Source organism: Zosterops lateralis (genome assembly GCF_965231275.1).
Source record: "Zosterops lateralis genome assembly, chromosome: 1".
Lineage (NCBI taxonomy): Eukaryota > Metazoa > Chordata > Aves > Passeriformes > Zosteropidae > Zosterops > Zosterops lateralis.
The window spans coordinates 57,419,665-57,443,495 of record NC_139762.1 but is presented as its reverse complement, the minus strand read 5'-3'; the positions used below and the strand labels follow the sequence as shown (position 1 = coordinate 57,443,495).

Below are 23,831 nucleotides of genomic sequence, written 5' to 3'. Positions count from 1 at the left end.
AAGGACCCTCTATATCCCCATTTCAGCAGACTAGTATCCTGTTATTTTCTGGAAACACTTTCTCTCCTCTTGCTGCCCAGGCCCAGTGGCTTTGTGGTCCTGCGCTCTCTGGAAGGAATTAATGAAGAAAAAGCAAGGAGAACTACTGGTGTAGCAGCTAGGCCCAGTATGAGAGTCCAGAGGGTGGAGGACTGGACCTTCATCCAGCTTGGGAGGATGTAAAGGAAATTGGGGTGAAGGAAATGTACTGAGAATGGGACTCTCTTAAGAAAAATGTGAGGGGTCAGATTTAGCTCTACATGGGCATTCTGCTTGAAAATTATGGCAGGGGGAGGTGCAATCTGGTGCTTACATCTATGGCACACAGGCCAGGACACTTCTCTGCAGTACTTGCTTCTGCTGCTGTGTCATTAATTCTAGCTAGCAGTAGGAGGAAGTTAAAAAAAAGCCTTTAAAAATTGCTATGACCATCATTTGCATTTATAAGATCACATGATAAAGGTTATGCTGAGGTTTCCTGTAGACATGTAGAGCAAAAGCAGTAAAGTCCTGGCTCTCCAACACTTGTCTGCTTCCTGCAGGCTAGAACCAGGGATGAGCAGTGTTTTCAATATTTATATAATGCTTTTATTTCTCCTATATTTAGATACTGGTTTTAGTTTCACTAACTGCTCCTGCAACCAATTTCAAAAACTTGAATTAATTCCTAACAGCCACAGGGAATGTGTGGAGTCAGTCTGTGTGACCCAATGGGATGCAGAATACCATTACTCCTCATACTCTGTTGGCGGCCTGGTGAGATTTAGCTTCCACCACTTGCCAGTGGCAGACAGGATAACCATAGCCCCATTGTACCATTCATGTATTTGGGACCCTACATACACACTTCTCATTTCAGTATCCTATCCATGAGCTTTTCCATTTTGAAGAAGATGGCCCCAAGTTGACCATGACATTGCTAATTAATGTACCCTAGTACCTGCAGGCAACTTCTCCACACATCTTAGATGCTTTTATCCCTTTCTTAGTAAGCCCACTGCTCTGGGACTGGCTGATCAGTTTTCACATGTTAAATTGTTACATACAGAACAACCAATGTTCCCTCATAATACACCAGGAAGAGAAATGGGAAGATAGAACAACTTTCATTCTTACCTGGGTGTGTTCACCCAGTGATTTGCCACTGCTGCCTAGGAGAGAAAAAACACAAAACTGCCCAGTGTATAATCCAAGTCCCAAAGCACTTGGTATGGTTTCACTAATGCCATTTTCAAAGTTGGAGCGTATCTTGTCTTGAGTGCTCAATTTAATACAAATATACACTTTCCTCTTTCAGTAAGGCCTGACAGTGCCAGACACTGATGCACCAGTCATGGAAACAGATTAACACTTTTGTGTTTCCAGGGTCAAATCTTGCTTTACTCTGTAAAAGGCTTCTCAATGTCACCTGGCAGGGAAGGCTCTGATGATGCTGTGGCAAGAGCTCTACTGATGTTTCTCATTTGCAGACAGTTTAAGAGAAACTCAAGGATGAAAACAAGTCGCAGTCATAAACTTCTAGTTGTGCTATGAAGACAAACTTCCCAAAATTCACAGTTACTAAGATCAATCTCATTTACACCACTTTCATACCATGTCTTGCACTTGACCTACAGAGTGGGACCCTAGGACGATGTATTAGACTTAGTGTTTGATTCTGGACTAGACAAAAATATGTCTTATGTTAGCAGTAGAAAAAGGAAGATCACATGTATGCAGTCCCTTTGCAATGAATACTGATGAATATTGAATATATTTAATTATATGCTGTCCTTTTATGAGGTCTTCATACAAGTTAGGTATAAATGGAAATATGAATCAAACATTGGGACACTGCAAATGGTGAACAAAGCAGGGAATTGCTAATTATTAGGAAAAGAAAGAAGTGCTTTGGACTATTCATCTATTTCCAGTGACTAATTTAAACAAAAGCATTATCTGAGCTCTGTTTTATCAAGCATTGTTTGACAACCCTGGTTTTCTCTAAGACTCTATAATCACACTGTTGATCTTATAGTGTTCCTAGGATATAACATATTTCTCCAGTCTTATACGAAGATTAAGAAAGAGGATTTCCTGAAAAAACTTAAATCCAAGTGTGCAGACAGTCTTGACACTGCTCCTTCCTCCTCTGTGTTCTCCTGTCTTGGTTTGGGAAGACAGGTATCTGCCAGGGAAAGCTGGGGTTTCCCTTGGAATGCAGAATGTAACACCCCCCCCCCCCCCCGCCCTTTTCCAAATTACTATAATTTTGCAATTAAAGGCTTTTCAGGCAAAGATTTGGGAATAGGAATAACAATTTCTGTACTAGAAATATTAAGAATACAAATGTAGTAATACAAAAAACAAGCAAACAAAACAGAAAATCCTAGAAACCCTGACAGAGCCAGAAATACAACCTGATGCCCTGTTGGTCAGGGTGTTGGAAGCAGTCCAAAGTAAGCCCTCCTGGAGTGGCAGATGTGGTTCTGTTGGAGTAGAGATGGTCCTCTAGAAAAAGGGTCCAATAATGGTGAGATGGGTCTGGTCTTCCTTCGGGAATCCAGTGGAAAACCAGATGCCTGGTGTTCCTATGTTTCAGTTTTTATCTGGGTAGGAACAGTTTGGCTCCCCCCACTGGGTGGAGCATCTCACAATGGGATAATGTAATGTGTCATGTCATTGGTGAGCCTTAATGGCCCATTAGCAGAAGATATCCTCCTGGAGGGTGGAAAGAGATAAGGGGACAACCCCCCACCTGGTTTTAACGGCTGGCCCATTATCAGAAAGGCAGTCGCCCCCTCCCCCCTGGAGTTACAAGAGATAAGGAAAACACCTCCCCAGCCGGTTTCAACAGATGGAATGGAATAAACATTTTTTTTGGTTACATAACCCAAGACATCTCCTTTCCTAAAAAGTAAGAAACAGCAGCTCTGTCCTGATCCACCCCGATTTTGCTTTAGCCTATTTCTGTTTATTTTAGGGGCCACATGAATCTGATCTTTCTTACTCATAATAATCATGTACAGAGACAAGGCAATACAGAGAGAAAGCACCACTGGCTAAGAAAGAGTCTGTTGAGAGCTTTGAGAAATATCTGCCTTAAAAGTTCAGAAGAGAAATGCAAGCATGAGTACCAAATAGTTTAATATAAAAGTAGAAAAAAAGCATCTAAATTAAGTTTACTATAATGCTCTGTATCATTAAAAAGGAAATGTTCTTGCTATTTCAAGGATTTTCCCGCCTATTAACCTCATTCATGACCAATGAGCTGCAGACATACAGGTATTTCTTAGCAATGGAGCAGATCAGAAAAAAATCTCCTGTTAGTATCATAGCATGCCACTAATATTGATGGTTTCAAAAAATTCAAGTGGAGACTCTAGTGGCCCCATTAATTGCAATCAATGAGATATTGTACTCATAGTATTACAGCATGATCACAGAATTTAATATTCCTTGACTTTGCTTCCCATATTATTGGCTATTAACAGGGAATCAAAGCAATGTCCTAACCTCATAGATATAACACACAAATATTACCTGGGAGCATGGCACTCCAACCTGATGGAATATGGTCACCATTTCAAGCCTTTCAGATACAGTAACAGTGGAGGAGTACAGTCAAACTCTTGAAAGTTTACAGAGTATTATGCAACCTTCTTCATCTAGAAATATCATGAAACCATTTATTCCTCCACAGTAAAAGGAGGTGAAAACCTGCCTCCTCCATGATATTTTGACATTTCCATAGGCTGTTCTATAATAAAGCCAGGACTAAGGTAAAACACTTGAAACTTATGAATTCCCTGAAACTACCACTCAGCTTTCATATGTGAATGATTTGCCACCAGAGATTTGATTCAATTTGTCTTCTGTTTGAAATGCTTTCACTCTGCCCATTTCCATGAATTCTAGACATTTTACTTGCACAGATGCCAGTGGTGGAGAGGTCTACACTGTAATCAGGAGCAGATGTAGTCCTATCCAAGCCTATCTACTTCATGCTAATGCCACCATGAGGATGCAGCAGTATGGACTCCAGTGTAAGCTGTGCCTGGGATCCTGCATGTTTACTTGTGTGGCTCATTGCTTTTAATGCCCTGTCATAGTGCCTTCACTCTTCCTGGCATTGAACCTTGCTTCATGAATCCTTGCCTCATTATATTGACACCTCTGCAGGTCTACTTCTGCATCTTCAGGGCAGACCTAGCCTGGACCACCATGCATTGCTAGAGGCCTCAGATTCCACAGGTAAAGAGGTTTATTCTGAAACACCTGGAAAGAACAAGGAAGCAACTCATATTTCTAGACAAATGTGCTGCTGTTAAAGACTCTTCAGATATAGCTTACTTCCTCTGTACATAACTGCAGAATTCTCTTATCCCATCCCCAAGAGATGATCAGCATTGTAGTGGTATAGCACCAGACTCACAAGGAAAATACTCTGCAGGTATAGGTTCACTTTGAGAATTCCCCATCTACCTGGCTGGCAATGAGTCTTAAATTTTCTTGAGATCATTGCTTCTCACCTGAACAAGTACTGAAGAGTAAATGAAAATAGCCATCCACTGAAAAAAGAAAAGATCATTTAATGGCTGAAACAAAATGCCATCACTGCTGTGATAACAGAAGGTTTAAAGTGCATTACTGTCACTTCTGTATATACTTCAGGGCTGGCTACTGGGTCAGATGGTGTAGCAGTCCATGTAATCTCCTGAATGGAAAAAAATTAGGCTCAAAGTGCCAAATAGATGCCCACAACATAATATCAGGTAAAACAAACACATACCTCCTATCCCTCCTCACCAAATGTTAGAGAAATAGAGAGAAATTCCAGTCATTTCTCATTACTGTGAAGGTCAGCCTAGCTGGGAAAATTGTTTCTGCTTTACAATTCCCCAAACTGTAGAAAGCAGTTAGAGTTCTGGACAAAAACTAATGTTGCATTCAAAGGGAAAAGAGGCTGATATGGCATTGCTGCAGTAATAAGAGAATTTTTTACTCTTTCCACTTCCCTGTGAACCTAATCAACTGTGACATGAGAAAATATACTGGGCTCAGCCAACCAGAATCTGACTGCCACCTGAAAATGTTCTCAATATTCCACTGTTTGGGAGTTTACAATGATCCTTCCGACATCAATTTTGTACATGTACATCAAAATGCCATTAGAAATGCTTACAAACACATCCTGCTCACAGGCCTCCACTCAGACTCCAATCGAAGCCAGGCTGTAAAGACTCCCCAGTGGTTGACAAAAGGTTTCTTTCGATTACTCATATGAAAGCATTTGGTAATGGAAAGGCATCTTGGGGGAGCCTGGGGGATCTAAAGATCTCCCCCCTGACCTCCCTTGTAAGAGCACTTGAATGTCATTAGAAGCAACATATATTGAAGGTACTTTAAAACTTGCCTTTAACATTTAATTAATGTCTGTTGACTTATCATGTTTCCTCATTCTCCTTGAGGTTCAACAAAGAAGCCACACCTTCCAAAGGTTGCAGGTATGTGGCAAAGAGTAGGGAGGTGTACTGAAAGGTGAGAGTAAGAACCCATGGTCTATTAATAGTCACACTGAGCTATGTGGATAGGTATGTTCTGGCCTTCATATACATGAACTATTGCATGCAAACACCACATACATGATGCAGATGGAAATTAATTTAGCTTTGATAAATGCTTGGCATATTTAACGCATTATTTAGTGCCACTTTTATTATTTCTCAGTGATGAAAGCTGAATAAATCTAATGCAATTGAACAAAATATTATCACGTTCTTCTTTTGTTCTAATATTTACAGGAAATATTACAAGTGTTTGACATATAAATTGAGCATTTGGCTGACTTTAATAACCATGTGATCAATAAGAAGTGATATTTTTACAGCCTAAGTTCAATTTTTACAGGGCCAGGGGTCACAGAGCTTTATCAAAACAATAAGGCTAAAACTCTATTTTTAGAACCTGTTATTCCTCTTATTTTAAAGTCTATATTTACCTAATATCATTAAAAGTAAAATTTTTCTCATAAAGTTTTAATCATATTGGAGCTGACATTTTGTTATTTAGGGATTCATTTTAGCTGTAATTTCTGGAAGAATTTCAACATTTCCTTATATTAGAATTAGTGTTGAGTGATAGAAAGTTACTTATTACTTACATTGAAGACTATTCCTTTTGCTTGGATGATACCATTTCTTTTTAAAAATTCTGATCAATCTGAATCATATATATGCTCTCTATGTACCTTATATTTCTGAATCAATCATCTTTCCCCTTTAAATTAGCTTAGGAAATATCTTCTCAGTTTTAATGATTATAGGAAGAAAATCAGCCAGATGCAGTCCAAACACCAGGCAGTCATCACAGGAAAAGCAGTGCTCATGTTATGCTAAAGTGGCAACTCTCCCATCCAAACAACTGATAAAATATCATGCAACTTATACAATCAGCCTCTCTTCTCCTAAGGGAGAGCAAGGACAAACTAATCCTAGTTTTCATCTGGAGTACTTACACAGCTACTTGTGGGCTTGGCTAGCACAAATTTTTCACTAAAATTTTCAGCAGACAATTCTCAAACAGAAAAGAGGTACTTATACATACAGTCTTCTAGTATTTCTCTGTTGTTTAGAACTGTTTCCTAAGTAAAAGTTACCGTGCACACTGGGACAAATAGGAGGATAAGTTCTCTTTCTGGCCTGATGAACAGCGAACTATTTATATTTCAAGATGGAAAAGTAAAAGCCCTCAAGTATGTATTATTCTGCCAAATCAGGGCATTCACAAGCATGTGGAGACCCTGGCTGAAGCCTCGTATCTGAATCAGGAGCAGTGAAGAGCTTGAAGCTGAGTCCAAGATACTATTTTATAAGATGATTTAACTAGATGCCATGAATAGATTTGCTTTCCAGCGAATCTACAGTTCTCATCAAAAAGTAATGAGAAGAGGACTTGAGTTGTCCAGCTGCTAAAAGAATGATAGGAATTTTGCAAATGAACAAGTTACACAAAAATGAGAGTGGTTATTTCCCTGATTATTAGAAACCTCAGCTCTTTAGGTAAATCTTGTTTGCTCAGTTTTGGACCATTTTACTGGTATGACTGACTTTATTTCATGGAGAAAACCCCTATCTGTCAAAAATGGGAAGTGTATTGATCTTTTCTCTTTCCTCCTCAGGTTATTATGACATTTCTTGAAGTGCTGAAGCACCCCATGGAAATTTAAACACAGAACCCTAATGTGAAGTTTATATTCTATACTTGGATTAATTTCCAATTTTTTTTTTTTTTTTTTCAAACAGGCTTTAAAATATGTGGTGGAAAAATTTATTGCACTATTATTCTTTCCATTGGAATTCAAACAATTTGGGCATTTTGATTGTGGTTAGTAAGTGTCTCCTTCCATAAGTTCTCAAAGAAAGTGTTTCAGTAGAACTGAAGTGTCCCAGTTTTAAGAGCTTCGTTTTGAATAAAATTTCTCAAATGGCATGGGATTCATGTGCATATGATAAAGCAAAATTAAGGAAATCAAATTTAATGGTTTTACTTCATATATGCACAGTTTTCTCACTTGCCCTGTTTTTTATTGTTTTCTTTTTCTGGTTTGAAGTTAGGTATTTGTAGATGCGATGGAATGTTCTTGGGTCTGATTTTTGTCTAATCCTTGTAATAAGACTTGATCTTGTGAAGAAATTATAAAATCAAATTGAACATGTCCAGAAAAACATCCTCAAATTTCACTATTTGTTGCTCAGATGAGGGGTAGATTCTCTTTGAAAAAAAGGCAACTTTTTTGGACAGTCCTGGAAACCAGAGCAGCATCTGGTTGACCTTCAAACTTCCAGGTGAGGCTATATCCTGGACTGTGATCCTACATTTTATTGCTTGGAGTAAAGGCTATTGTTAGTCTACAGAATCAGATTAAGACTTTCAAAATCACACACTGAAGATGAGGGTTGCATGTCCTTATTGATTCATGAAGGTAAATGAAGATAATGTACACTAGTGTTGAGCATTTTTAAGCCCTGTTTAAGTTGATGGTTGTCAAGGAGTATAAAGCCAGAGAGCTGGGAGGCATGCTACATTTCACTAGGTGGTTTGAGGTTTCTTTGTAGGTTTTCCATATATGTGAATGCTATACAAGTCATGGTTACAATGAAATAACTACATGGTATGTAGAACAAAATGGCAGTAATAACTTTTTCATAAGTAATAGCTTCACCAAAGACATTTCAAATATATATGCTGACATTTCTAACCATTATCCTCATTTTTATTTTGTGAATAATTGCTTTTTCTGTATGGGACTGTTACTATTTCTGCTGACTCCATTCCCCTTTCAACCTGCAGAGCACTCAGATAAATATCCCAGGAATATCCTATCCATGTTCCAAGACATAAGGTAGTTTAATGATTTGTGAAAGTGTCTGTTTCAGCCTTTAAATAATTTACACTATTCTATGTTTTCATCAGAAGACTGTGGTAAATGTCCCTTCTAGAAATAACTGGTAAACTGTTCTTGTAACTTACACTTTATACTACACTGCATTTGAAAATAAACAATCCAAAAAGGAATTGTCGAACAAACAAACAACTGTCAAACAAATCTGCTTGACAGAATCTTTGGGAGACACAGTTATCTCTGTAGAAGAAAAGAATCAGGCTCTTTTTCTAACAGGCAAGCTAAAACTTACTACTATGGTTCAGTCAGCTATGTATAAAAAATGAACAAAAAAATAAATATCAAAAGGCAGAATTTTCACCTCCTTAGGTATTTGGGCTGCTCTCAAGACCCACAAGCAATGACACACCCCAGGGTAAAGCAAATGTGCAATTGCCTTCAAAATCTTTTATTTTTCTTTTATTTGCTCATCTGGTATCTTGACAGAAACTTCCTATGGTTTCCTATGGTCACAGGACTTCCTATAGGTCAGACTTGGCCCCTAGACCAGCAGTTGCATAGCTTTGATGTAAATGTGCTTTACTGCCTCTGCTATTTTCCTCTTGTTGGACCACTGTTGACTGACTGTCTACACATAAAGTTTTGTACTTTTCCTACTATTTTCCTTAGTGTTTTTTTACCAACATGATCCTTTGTATCATTAAACTAATGTAAATATGAATTGCTTAGAGGACTTACAAAGTACATATTATAAAGTTCCTTAATGCCGATATATTAATATGCCCATTTGTGAAGTTACATATTTAAGAGATCAGTAATTCAGATAAACACAGGATATTGTATGAGCCGGGCTGACTTGAGCTGACCTCAGTCTGAATTTTGGCATTTGCAAATTGTCAGTTTCCTGTGATAAAATCTATAGACACAAGCAAGGCTTTTCTAAGAAATGCAGAGGTTGAAATCTGTGTCTTTATTCCTTTGAAGGCTAAATAATAATTTCTACAGGTCATCTCAATGGTAGTGACTCAGCCCTTCTGAAAATTTGATCAATGCTTATTCAAGAGACTAGCATTAGACTTTTTCATGGTATTATTTAATTTAAAATTGTCTACACTCCTTTAGTCCAAAGGCAAATAGAACATAATTACACTAGGATAGGAAAACTTAGATAAGGTTGTAGGCAGCCTTACATTCAAAAATCCCTTTTGTCACTTTCCCTCAATAACTCTGTCAGTGACATACTATTGTGTGTCTCAGTCGTATTCAAGTGAGATGAAGATTATTCCAAAAAGTAAATTTGTTAGGAAACAACAGGAAGTACACCTCAACACAAAGGACGCAATGGCCCACAGCCCATGTACTAAAGCAAAGGTATTCATTGGCTCACTATCATAACCACTGGGTTTAGCCTCTTTTCACAGATTTCAAAGGATGTTTGAAATTAGCTTGAATTGTATGATCAAACTTTATTAAGAGATGGTTTCTGTTGGACCTCACCATGCTGAGTACTGCCAACTCTGGGAACAGAGTAATGAAAAGAAAATGAATGGGAATAGGAACACATTTGATTTCCTAGCACTTCCTCATTCTTTTGAACCCCTGTTGTAGCCAAACATCTTTATATCCACTTCTAAACAAGATTAAGGCTGCAATAACATAACACAAAGGTGTATGATGAGCATATTTAAACTAGTGCAAACCACAAACTTAAAACACTGCCCCAAGATAATACAGACTCTTAATTAAATCAGTCCTCTATAACAAAATGGTGGTTATGTTGGGTTAATTGCTGTATGTACATAAGCCCTCCATAAATACTTTAATAAATATTTGTTTCATAGCATGGATTTAAGCTTCAGAAGTTTCCCTCTGTTTTTGAAAAATTAATGTGAACATTTTGGAAAAAAGAAAAAGAAAGTAAAACACATGCAGGCCACTCAAATTCTGACTATCCAGCCCCAGGAGTTGTTCTTATACATCTGTAGTTAACTGTGTTAGCATCTCTTAGCTGTTTTCCATTGCCTACACATTATTGATGTTGCTAGAGATTAAGACTGAGTTTTAAAGCTGTTTCTTTCACTAGTGCATGTTATCAACATTTTAAAGTGAAGATGTGAACAAACCTTTGAAAAGTGACTGAATACTTCAATGCCAATGTATTTTGCATGTAAAATATAAAAATCTTCATGTGTTTCATTTGAAATCTGATAAATATTTATTATCAATGCTGTTTGCTTTTAATCTGTTCAGGATATCATTCCTCCAGCTCCTTAGTACTTAAACAAAAATGGCATTTACATTACAATATTGCTTGCCAACAATCTCATTTTCTGGTTTAGTCAGCAGCCTTCATGCTTGATTAGTCTTTAATTATACAAATACCTACATATTAAAAAAGTTTTCTTTTTTCCATACTTTGAGCATGTAATTATTTTCTCTTGCATGCAATAACCTTTAATTTTAGGATTAAGCAACTGATTCTCTTTAGTATGGATGGATTTTTTCAAGTGTTAAAGCAAATTTGGGTATTGTATTACGAGTAGGAAAATTAACTTTAGGAAAACCTTTCATTAATGCATTTGACAGCACACTGAGCAGGTGACAGAAACTTCAAAATATTCAGTATACTTGAAAACAAAATGGATACCAATTCTATGTACTCTGAAGTGTACAGCAATACTGCTCTGAATTCACCACTCTCAGCAAGAGAGTGACAGAGGCTATGTGATTCTGACTTTGAATATTGCTTGCTTTTGTAGTATTAGTTTTGCAGCAGTACTTAGAAGCCTGATACAAGATCAAGGCCTCATTGCATTAAACCAAAAACTGTAAAGGTTTCCAGTATGAAGTGGTGATCAAACAATGGTGGGAGGGTCAACAAAGGAAAAGAAAGGCAGAGTGACATCCCAGAGAGTGGCAGAGCTGGGTCTGCACTCGGTGCTCCTGACTCCAACAGCATGTTTACTATAGCACTTTGCTTCCTGAGGCAAATTATTTGTCGAGAGTGAATTCAGTAAGCAAAGGCATAATTTGATAATGAGATTAGAGCTAAATATGCAGATTTAATACGGCGGTAAAAGAATTCTCTCCTCTTCCTGCATGGACTGCCAAGTTTGGGTCTACAGGACTGACATCTGTTATCTCTATACCTACTTTTACATTTGAAGTGCCAGTGATTTCCCCCTAGACATAGTCTTTGAATGCCTATGGGGAAAACATCAAGGATTTTTAGAGTGGCTTGGTTTTCTCAAGATCTGTTTATTTTTATATTTGTTTTACATGAACTGAAAATTCTGTCAGACACATTTTGATTGCATGGAGAACATGTTTCAGAGTCTGAAGACAGCTAAAAAAACCCAAAAAAGGCAGCTGCAGTTCTATAAAGTTGGGGAGGGATAAGAGCAGGAAACCTCCATAATAGCATGTTGAGCTTTATCCTGTCTCATTTGAGTGCTGTGAGAAACCTTCTGCCTACTTCCCTCGTAGTGGAGTTAGGTCTTGTTATAAAGTAAAAAGTTGCAGACACAGAGGTAGGATGGAAGTGCACAAAGCATCTTATTCCAGAATGGTGATCAGTGTTAATACTTCAGTCTTTTACAATGCCAATACTGTTTTTTTTTCTCTTTTTCCCAGCAGAATAGTCTAGTAGGAACAAAGGCACTGTGAGTAACAAAGACATTTTTTTCTCCCTTCTCCTCCTCCCAAGGTTTTCCTTTTCTTCCCTAAGATCAGGCCCTGTCCTTGAGGCATTCTACACTAATGGAAACTGCACACTCAGTTGAATCCTGGGAATGAGACTGACTTCTCCTTACTTGCCCCTTCCTAGATCTTGATCCCAGTACGGCCCTAGTCCTCATCACCTGCCCCATGGCCCATGGAGTGCCCTCACTGGCAGCTCTACTTGTCACTCTGTGAGGTGTCCCCAAGTTCCTGGGAAAAGGCCAAGAGGAGATCAGCCCTCTACTATTTTCTGTCCTGTTGCAGCTGGACCCAACAGTCCACAAGGACACCCGAACTGGGACAAGAGCAGTAAGGGACAAAGACAGCACTCCAGCTGGATTTGGCTCTCTAGAAGGCTGAAAAGATTTGTAGGGTTACTATGGTGAAAATCATGAATCCATCAAAAACTAATAATTTTTATAACACTTATTATCACATTCATTCAGAATCATCTTTTGATACCAATTTACTGCCCAACTCTAGCAAAGAGCACCCTTTTGTAATGTGGCTGGGTTTTTACAAAACCTATATTTTAGGGTTTTATTTGTAGCATCAGTATTTTTGCTCAAAGACTAGTATCCTCCCAAATCTGAGTCCTTCCCCAATATTTTTTATAATCATGTAAATATTTCTTAATAGTGATACAAAGACATTTCAGAGGTGATTGCTGCTTTAAAAAAATCTCATCTCCTTTAAGAACCAGAATGCACCATCATGATTCCTTTAGTAAAAGGATAATCCTGGCAATATATGAGGTGCTGTTTCCATATGTCAGTTTTCACCTTCTGGAAACTCACCTTTGCCTTCCAGTCTCTTTCACAAACATAACCTAACTTGGTTCTCCAACTGGAATCCTCACAGGATATTAGGTCATGTTTAAGTTATCTGAAATAAGTCAAGTTCCTGTCCCCTGGGAAAGGATCTGAAATTTTCCTAATTTATCATGCAATTTCTGACGCAAATGAAGATGAAAAATGGAATATTGAAATATCTCAGCAACAAACCTTTCATTTGAAAATTATTAACTGTTCTAGAAGATTTAAAATCTGAATTAAATCACCATGAATTAAAATATTTTCAATTTCTTTTGCTAAGACAATATTTTTTGTAAATAAATAATAGAAATGGTGTGTATTTCAGAGGTAAGATTTCTTTTTTTTTTTTTTTTTTTTTTTCCTGACACTCATAGTGCCCATCTATCCTTTCTTACTCTTTTTTCTTTTACTTCATTTTCTTTCTCAGCTGGTGGCAAACTTCTTTATTTCTGGACTTTGTCCCAGATCAGCAGCAAAAAATACAGTGACGCTACAAGACAAGTTGTCCTAAAAATCTTTCAAATCTTGCTGGTGGAACAAATACTAGGAGAATTGTAGAAGGCATCTCTTCCAGATGAAAATGTAATGAAGTATCATTATCAATTTCTTGCTTCCTAAGAAGGCCTGTTGGCTTTGCATGGCTTGGTTTTTGGTAGCGAGGGGGCCACAGAAGTGGCATCTGTGAGAAACTGCTGTAAGTTTCCACCCTGTCCAGCAGAGCCAATCCCTGATGGCCAAAGCTGCACCAATAATGAGAGATAACAGCAACACCCCTGTGATAACATATTTAAGAAGAAAATCAAAATAAAGTTGCACTGCAGTTTTAATTCCAGCCAGAGAAGACAAAGAGGTGAGAACATGTGAGGGAGAAAACATGGAGACACTAAAGTGAGTAGAGAAGGAAGGGGAGGAGGTGCTCCAAGTGCTGGAGCCAAGATTCCTCTGCAGGCTGTGGTGATGATCATGGTGAAGCAGCTCTGCCCCTGCAGCACATGGGGATCCATGGGGGATGCAGAGATCCACCAACAGCTCACGGGAGGGAGGTGCACATGCCAGAGTGGATAGATGCCTGGAAGAGGAGTGGGATACCCAGTGAAGAAAGGGGCCCCTGCTTCCAGGCTGGAGCAGCCTGTCCTTGGAGGACTGCACCCCATGGAAGAGTGACCCATGCTGCAGCAGTTTTGGCAGGACTGCTGCTTGTAAGATTGGAACCACATTGGAGAAGTTCACAGAGAAATGTCTCCCATGGGAAGGGACCCCATGGTGTAGCAGGGAAGGACTCTCACCTTGAGCAATAGAAGAAAACTTGGGGTGATGAAACGACCAAAACTGTCACCCCCTGTCTCCCTGTGTTGTTGGTGGGAAGAAAGGAGGGGCTGGGGGAAAAGGTGTTTTTTAAGGGCTTATTTTACTTCTCATTATCCACCTCTGATTTTGTTAGTAACAAATTCACTTTGTACTTCTAAGTTGAACCTGTTTTGCTCTTGGAGTGTCTTCTCCCAGATTGTATCTCATGAACCCTTTGTTGTTGTTGTTGTTGTTGTTTTTGTTGGTTTGTTTGTTTTGATTTTTGTTTTCTCTCCTCTGTCCAGCTGTGGCAGGGGAGGGTGAGTTGCTTTTGTGGGTGCCTGGAGTTTGGCCAGTGACAAACCATGACAGAAGGACATGTACTGCTAAATGTCCATTTGTTTAAATGATCCTAATTTCCTCATGTTGTAACCCACAAGGAGTTCTTAGAAAGACACATTTTCTGACTGTGTCTGAGGTGGTAACCTCTGATATATTAGTTTTCCAGTTTTCACATAAATTGTTAATTACTTTAAACAAAAGTAGAAGGTTGGTGTAGAAGGGCAAAAAATGAAACAAGAAGGATTTGGAAAGCTCATGTTTTCAGTCTAACCCCTTCGATAAAAGGATATTTTTCTTTTGCCTAAATTGTTTCTAGTTGCACCTCTAAGGTCAGAATAAGCCAAGAGAATGAAAGGAACAAGCATCCTGATGGGCTGCCTGAAACTGCCTGGTGTTACGGATCAGCGTAAAACCAGCTCTCTTTCCTCTGCCTGGGCCGTTGTAACTCACTGGAGTGGCAAATTACATCAGACCTACAGCTGTAACCCGACATTATGATTAATTTGATCAGTAATTTCTCCTGTTTTTCATTTTAATCGGTGTGACTATTCTGCTGTGGCAGGTCTTTCAGATCTAATTAAGATAAATTTCAGAGTAAAAGACTTGGCAGAATTTTCGAGTCAAATCCGAGCGTCAAGTGTGAAGACCTGCAGCACTAGTCAATCAATTTCCAGTAAAGACAGCAGACTGTAACTCAGCAATCAACCCACTAACACTTAAGCAAATTTCATAATCTCCAGGCCTGTGCTTAGTTACTCTCTCAAAACGTTCTGGCTACCAATAAAAAGGAGAAAGTACTACTGTTCTTAAATACCTGCATCTGCTAAAACCAGCAACAGTATCCAGAAGTGGACACTCTGCTAGATCTCAGCAATGCTGCCAAAAAAGCCTTAATTTTTAAAATTTAAAACACAGTCTTGAGTGGCTTTTTTTTTTTTTTTTTTTTTTTTTTTTTTTTTTTTTTTTTCTCCCTAGCAGTATCTAGGAGCTGAGCAACCTCTTTTAGGTTCTTTTTTGCACAATGAGCCTTAATGATATAACATCTGGGCTATACCACTTAAAAATATTGCTCCTCAGACTCAATAAGACCCAAGCCCACCAGGTTCTCAATGTTCACTCAGTCCACTTGCTTCCAAGTAGAAAAATTATTTTGCCACAAAACTAGAAGCCTGTGATGATTATTTTTTTTTTAATACAGATAAATGGGGGATATGAAAAATGGAAGAAAATAAAATAATGGTTTAGAATATTCTCTACTTCCTTTAAAATTTTTTGGAAGTATGAGTGAAAAAATAAATTAAGAGAAGTGGATGCTAACAGAACAGATAGACTTGATTTATAAGAGTATCTGAGGGGCTGTGTCAACTTTTTCTGTCCTTAAGATCCCCAAGGGTCTTACTCTCTACCTAGAGAGGCTTTGGAAATAGAACACCTTATGGGATATGTATCCTTTCCCAAATTTCTTCTGGGAGGATGTTATTTATTTATTTTCCCATTTATTAAATACTTCGGTTGCTTTGGGGAGTTTATTAAACACTCCCATTTTAGAAGCCAGAGCAATCTGCTTGCTGGGCAAACAGTTCCACTCTCCTGTCCTTCAGAGAATTCTCCAGCAAATGGTTTCCATTATTAGCCTCAGCATCTGCCCCTTGGGTGCTAATAATGCCAGTTGTTTTGCTCAAAGATTAATTTCCTTTGCTTTAAATGTGAGTCAGACACCAGTCCTCCTTGTGCTTCTGAAATAGCAACAGCTGCCAAGTATATCTGGATGGACCAGGCAGCCAGTGCTCCACCTGAGAGAAGGTTTCCTCAGGAAATGAGAAGACATGCTTATAAAGTCTGAGGTTGTTTAAACATCTCTGCTCTGTTTAAATGCAGTATTAAACAGCTTTACAGGGGGAAGTCCCAATGCATTAAAGACCCCAAAAAGCAGTGAACTACTTGGAAGACTGTTGAGGAGAAGATTTGGAATTCTGCTCACTGTGCGGATGGACACAAGTCTTGCACACAAATGAAACTAGCTTTTCTGTGGAAATGACATCCATGAATCTGGAGACATGAATACTAGCAACCCTCAAACAGGCTAGCCATAGCAAGAAACCATTGGCAGGTCTTTGCACTGTGTGCCAGAGCCAGGGTACAGCACAGTGCGGAGGCTCCTGAGTGTCCAGACAGGATAAACAGCCATGTTGTCATATCACAGCAGCCCAGCAGCTGGTGGAAGACCCAGAAAGGATGAGTATGACCATGTAAGCACCAGAAGAGGAAAAAAAATAAAGGAGACCCTGGTGGCACTGAAACTCAAGCCCAACAATTTCTGAAGCAAAGTTCATGTTTGTGAACAGTAATAAGTATGTGGTTCACAGAACTATTGCAGTGGCAAAAAGAAGAGCACAAAACCAAGAGTGCCTGAATTTGGCACTCTTGCATTTGGGGTGGGTAATAACCATGTGTGAGTGTGTCCAAAGCACTAATTTATTCACCATTTACAAAATATTTCTTTGTCCAATTGATTACTAAGCAACTTGTGAACAGATTCAATCAGTCATACGTTGCACAGTATCTTATGCAGAAGAGGTTAGATAATTTTAGCAAAACAAAGCAACCCACCAAGATCATTGGGATCTCTGGTGTCATAATCTCAATCAAATTTTCTTAATCTCAGGATTCAATAAGCATGGAAAAAATATAACAAGTCTTGGATGCGGTTTGGATGTGAACACGATCATAAAGCAGACCACAAGCATAATTCTTGAAAAATTGGCCTTTATTGAGCTGACAGAGACTTGGCTGTGACTTCTGTGTCTTAAATATATGTAAATATGTCGAAGTGTCAGAAAACATTCAGATTTCTTCAAAGCTGATTTTTCCTTAGTGAGAAGCTAACCAGTGAATGAGGCTGGGTGAAAAAGGAAGGGCAGCTTGTTTTGTGTGACTATTGGAGCCTCAGACCTATGTGTACATATTCTCCCTCATTTTCAGCTGAGTATTTCAGCCATTCTGCTTTTCTTTGTTCCTTTGTTATAAAAGTGTTGAGTTTCCAAATACATTATTTAAGATTAGTATGAAAATTTAATCTGAAGGAAGTTCTGGTTTTGGTATCCTAGAGTTTGCTATTACTTGAAGATTTTTGTGCTGTTGTCATCTCCTCACTTCCCTTCTTCCCTATTTTTATTGGTTTTTTTTTTTTTTTTCTTCCTCACTCATCATCTTCCATCAGCTGCAGTTATTGTAGGTAGACTTCTGTGACAAAAGAGACTCTTCAGGAAAGAGTTCTGAAAACAGTCAGAATAATTTTACAGTAAGAAAATCTCTGGGGGATTTCCTGTTTGTCTGTTCCTATTCACACACAAACAGAACAGTAGAAATCATTGAGAATTCATCCATTCCTATAGTGTAGCTCTCCCTTTGCAGGTCTGGCTGTATGTACATTCATCTTATCCATATCTCTAAAATATGCAGTGAGTGTCAGCACCAGAAGCTAACCTTTTTTTTTGGAGCCAGCTAAATATACTTTGCTGGTATAAAGTCCCTTATTCTGGTATTCAAGCAGAATAATTAGCTACTTAGTACTGGGCTAATCTGATTTTATACTGCATATAATCAACTTCCTATGACTCCAAAATTTTAATTGCATGAAAACTCTGTAAGATGTGGTAACTATCCTTTGAAGTTGCAACATGCTGACCGTTCAAGAACCCCTATGTTTTACATGTAATAACATTAAATATTCACAGGATAAGCATATTTGGAGAAGTATATTTTCCCAGAAGTAAAGATTTTGAAGTCCTCAACTTAAAACATGAGATAGGTTGTCTTTCACCTCTGGATTCCTTTGTCTTAATCAACTGACACAATGAAAATAAACATCAGACTATAATTATCTTTATGAGAAATTCCACCATTTTAGAAGGGAGGGATGAAAGACTTCTGTCATCTGCCTGACCCACCACTTCCTGAAAGAGAGCTCAGCTTTTAAAAATTCTTCTCTGGTTGTTGTTTGTTGCAAATCAACAATGACTCTCGTTCTTCAGTGTTTGGTTTTTACTGGTGTAAATCTGGAGCATCTTCATTAATGTTAGCAAAACATTCATATCCTGGAACCTAAAGGGAGATTTTAAGTCTTTCTACTTGATTATTAAAAGACCCCATAAAAAGTAGTTCTGTAACTACAGTCCAGCCCATTGAATCATATAAAAAACAGTGATAAAATTAAAGTAGAGTATTACAGAATAATGTAACAAGAATGATTCTGAGACTTTTAGCTGGTCTACATGGCACCGGCATTATTAACTTCTGATCAGCTAGCAAAGTACCTCACCCAGGTATACCTAAGCAAGTCACTTTCATTTAATTTGCCTTCTGAAGGACATGACAGTATCTGTACATGTTGAGATGTAATTGCTGTTATCCTTCAGTTTTTTGAAACAAACACAATCATCCTCCTGAATTACTGACTCTCCATGACAATTTTTTGAGGTTGCGTTTTTTTAAACTAATATCTTTCAGACAGATCCTGAATAATGTAAGAGGATAAAGCCCACATGAAAAAAGTCAAGAATTCAGAAATGAAATTTTAGCTGTCAAACTTTAACTTAGTTGTTCTTTATTCCCTTAATATTCTTCAAACAAAATCTATTTCACTCTAGTTCATAAAGAACATTACCCTAGAGGACTTAATACCTCTGACTTTTGTTTTAGGTTGATTTTTAAGTTGGAGCATTGAACATTAAAAAAAATACACATTCTAAGCAGCAATTGGGAGGAACTGCTGCCAAACATGTACTCTCTCCTTTCTCTCTCTCTCTCTCTCTCTTTTTTTTTTTTTTTCCCTACTGCCTGTGTGAAGGAAAATAATTTCAGATCCAATCCTCAAGATGGATGTACAAGGGTAAAACAGTCCTTCCCTGTAGGATTTAGAATGGAAAGAAAAAAACATCATGGAGATCTTACCACTGCTCTGATTTAGAAAAGCACCCAAACAACCATATACAAAGTACAACAGCACTTCCTCTGGAAAGATTTCTGAGTGCCCCTTGTTTGCATATAAATGTGTCTCAGAATTCCTGGTAATACAACAGAGCATGCCTCAAGTTTTAATTACTTCTAGGGAAGCTTTAGCCGTGTAACAGTTGCTGTATAAATGCTGTAGAGATGGCTAGAAGGGCAAAGAAACGATCCTACACACATCACTTAAGGTATGAAGTAGTGTGCTCAATTCTCGTTTCTCTTCTGATTATCAGTACACAGCATATTTGTATCTGTGAACAAACTTTGGGATTTCATGACTATTTAAATGGTGAGATCAGAGATGAAAGACCATTAAAACCACTTATCCCACAATTTATTAGCAAGTTTTTAATGCTGAGCCACAACTAACACCTAATGACTTTTAATTCCTTCACTACCGTTCTGAAAGTGTCCCAGTCACGTAACTGCCTTGGCAGCACTGGCTGAGTTCAGCCCAGGGAAAATGCCAGACCTCCCACACTGGTGTATTTCATTAAGTGTAATCCCAATGCCTAAAATGTTCAAGGGTTCAAGGGTTGTTTGAACTAAAAACCCCTCAGATTACTTGGTTCCCTTCTTTCACTTCTGTTGCGTCTGCCATATCCAGACTGCCCTCAGATGGGTAGTTGTGAGCATAAGGATGCTAAAGAGAGAGATATGCCAAGGTATCTGTGTAGAAGTGTTGTCATTGGCATCTACCAGGAAAGGTTTTACTTACTTCTATTGTACTTCTGGAGGTGACACAGGGAAGCTAACAGTTGAAAGCACCTGTAGATCACACATGAGACTGGAAATACATTCATTTGAGATTTACATTGGGACCAAAGACTATATAAGAGTTAAGACCTCAGATTCAGTGTTGGTACAACCCTCTTGAGTTATGTTGTCTGAGATAATCCCACTTCTTCCCTACTGCAACTCTAATTTATGTGTGCATTTGCTTTGTTTGTAGGTCCTAATGACTTTTGAAACAATATTTATCAGGACAGGCAGTTTTAGCAAAATGTAGGGTATACAGTTAGTGTGCATACATTACAGCTGTACAAGACAATAAAATGTAACAGAAACTCCCTGAAAATATCTGTGTCTCTGTATGTCAATAATCTGCATACAAAAAAAAGCCCCAAAGCACTCACTAAAGTGATAGATTGGGCAATAAGTGATGCATGTGTAGTCCTTAAGACAATACAGAGAAGAAGCTCTAGAAACATTATTTGCTACTCTAAGGAAAAGTTCAGCAAGCAAGGACACATCTCTTGCAGACTTTTAAGTCTATTATCTAAACCATTTAAAAAATCAGACTTGATGCAATTTAGTCGAAGCTCACATTAATGCAGGTTAAACTGGCCACATGCAAGAAAAGCTTCTTGTAAACCAATTCCCTTAATTGTCTAAAAAAGGATTGTTTAATTATTAAGCTAATGCAGTTTTATTTCAGCAGAAAATGGATCCAAATCCATCACTGTGGATAAAACATTTTTAGCGATGTCTCAAAATTTAGAGACTAAAGTTGAGACAGACTTTTCTGGTTTCTAAGTGCAGTTTCACTGCCTAGTGAATGAGACCTCACTCACCCCATAGACTACCCTGGTGTTCAGAATCACGCTGCTTTATGGGTACAGTCAAAGCTGTTCTTGCACAACGTGAATGTAGCACAACACGTAGTGCAAGAACACCCAACTCTAAGAACATAAGACCACTGGACCAGATCTCTCCTGTTTCTGCCCAGGACTTCTAAGATGGGCAGAGCTGAGCAACAGTATGGATACGGTAGCTGTTGGTCTGTTAAAAAATAACCATGTCATTGGAGCGAGCATCTATGAATGGCATTAACTGGAATCCTTAGCTTTGGAATCTATACTAAGAACCTTAGCAGAAGTATTTGATTATTAGCAGGATAAAAATTAGGACTGTGATTTCAACAGGAAAGGTTACACATCCATCCCTTGCACATGTCTATTAGCAGAAGCTGACAGTCAGGATCCTCTCCTAATGAACCACTAATATTGTTATCCTCTAAGCTATCATAAAGGGTGACTGCTGGGCAAATGCCATTTGTGAATGTCACATGATGAATCTGTGGAAAAAAATTAGCTTTCTATGGGTTTTACAATATGGACTTTAAAAGCAGAAGACATTTACTCTTCAGGAAGCAGCATCCTAGAACCATCTTTAGGTATGCTTTTCTGGTTTATGAGGCCTCTTAGCTGTTACAAGCTGAATGCCCATAAGGACTGAGTAATACATGGTGGAATTTCTTAGCCTGTGTGGTCAGAAGGCATAACCTTCACTTGGTTTCCCTTGCAATGGGAGAGAATATACATGCTGTTTTTAGACCTTTAGGGATTTATATGTAGCATCCTACCTGTAGTGGATTTGGTGAAGTGAGAGGAGATGGAAGACCATGCCCTGGTGACTGGCTGGGTTTCTGAGGGGAGCTGGAGGGCTGTGAGGCTGGAGGTGGTTGGCTCTGGCTCTGGGACTGTGTTTGGCTCTGCTGTGGTGGTGCTGATGGCTGTGGCTGTGATTGCTGGGTCTGCTGGCTTGGCTGTGGAGTCTGTGCCTGCTGAGCTTGCTGCTGCTGCTGCTGCTGCTGCTGGCTTTGCTGCTGCTGCTGCTGCTGTTGATGCTGGAGCTGCTGAAGATGCTGAAGCTGTTGAAGCTGGGAGTTCAGGGATGAGGTAGCTGTGAATTGAAAAGAGGGAAGGGAGTTATACAAGTTTCAGTATACCTACTGTGTTAAAGGTATTCTAGATAAAATTCTGATTTTGTTACTTTGAGGGGCACACTGCTTACTGAGGACAGCTGGTCCTAGACTTCAGGATGTGTGTGGTAGTTTACCACAGATTGAGATGTTGTTTTTTTTCTAAGGAAGTTGTGGCAGATATTGGCAGCTTGGCTGACCAATTGGAGAGTTGTTCACAGCTCTGGAGAGCCTAGGCTTAAACCAGAGATCCCAGGTGACTCAGGCCTTTTTTCCCTCTTCCGACTGGCAGAAGTTAACATCACTTTGTAAGTCAAAGGGCTGGGTCCAGTCCCCACCAGGGCCAGGCCAGCCAGAACTCCAGGGGACACTGTCCCCGAGCAGTGGCCTGGGCTGGCCGTGTCCCCTCTTCCCCCCTTGGCTGCCCAGGGGGAGGAGGAGATTGGCAGTGCTGGCCCTGCTCCAGGGGATGTGGTGGCCGTGCCCTTGGCTTGGCTGCTGGAGCCATGGGCCCAAGGGAGGAGAGAATCTCCGGAGCCTCAGGGAGCTGATCCAAGTTTGAGTCTGCTTTGGATCTGACCGGGATGGAGGAGAGTCATCTTATCAGTGTTCCTGAGCATGCTTCCCTCCACCCTACAATCACCTGCTTGGCCTTAAAGCTCCACACTGGGAGTCAGCTGGAGAGAAGAGAGAAGAAAACACTCTGGGCAAAGACATTAACCCTTTCCCTCTTCCATGGAAGACAGAGTGATTTAAAGAGATAAAGTCAGTGAAAGAATTTATAAAGACTATCGGAAGAAGGGATGGAGGAAGTGGACAGTTTGGGCTGGAGTTCTCTGGATGTGAAACATGGAGAAATGGACTATTTCTTGTAATATCATAATGCCGTTTGGGAGAATGCAAGTTCTAGCCAAAAGGTTGTGTGTACTGATATAATTGACATTTAGTGGAGAATTTTGAATAGAGTAAGATCCTTGGCTCCTGGGGTAAAAAATAAGGAAAAATAAGGAGGTCTCAGCTTTTGAGGCAAAGATGATTCTAGAGAGAAAATGATTTGAGAAAGAGAAAATCCTTTGAAATAGAGACAATTTTAGAGATAGAAGAAGAGAATCCTTGTTTTATACTAGAAGAAACATTCTTAAAATGGCACCCCAAATATGTTGAGGCCTATGAGTAGCCAGGGGAGAGGCTGCTAATGGGTGGGACTGCAGAGTCTGCAAAATTACAGGTGGTTGCAGATTCGTGACATTAAGAGCCACCTTTTTTTTCTCGTGGCAAGTGTCTCCATGAAACTCCAGAGAGACTCCTCTCCCAAGGTGATGCAAGATTATGTCTAGATGGTTGCATCTGACTGAAAAATCATTGTTTTCTCTCTATGTTGTGTGGGAAAGTGAACAGTTTGTTGTGGAGTAAAGGGTTGGTTTAGAAGTTTCATTTTTTTTTTCTTTTTCCTTCATCTGTGTTAATAAACTATCTGTTTAACTCAAGTTGAGGCCTGTTTTGCCTTTTTCTCCCAAATTCTATCTTCCAG

At 39.0% G+C, this 23,831-nt stretch overlaps 1 protein-coding gene across 4 annotated transcripts in view; it reads right to left on the bottom strand.

The window, feature by feature from the left end:
- The window catches only part of POU6F2 (POU class 6 homeobox 2), a 281,035-nt gene that overhangs the window by 88,019 nt on the left and 169,185 nt on the right, over positions 1 to 23,831 (bottom strand). For all 4 annotated transcript variants that reach the window (XM_083871982.1, XM_083871984.1, XM_083871981.1 and 1 more), the window contains one exon: positions 21,962 to 22,281. In XM_083871982.1, coding sequence (XP_083728108.1) covers positions 21,962 to 22,281 — 320 coding nt within the window. The remainder of the gene's footprint in view (positions 1 to 21,961; positions 22,282 to 23,831) is intronic.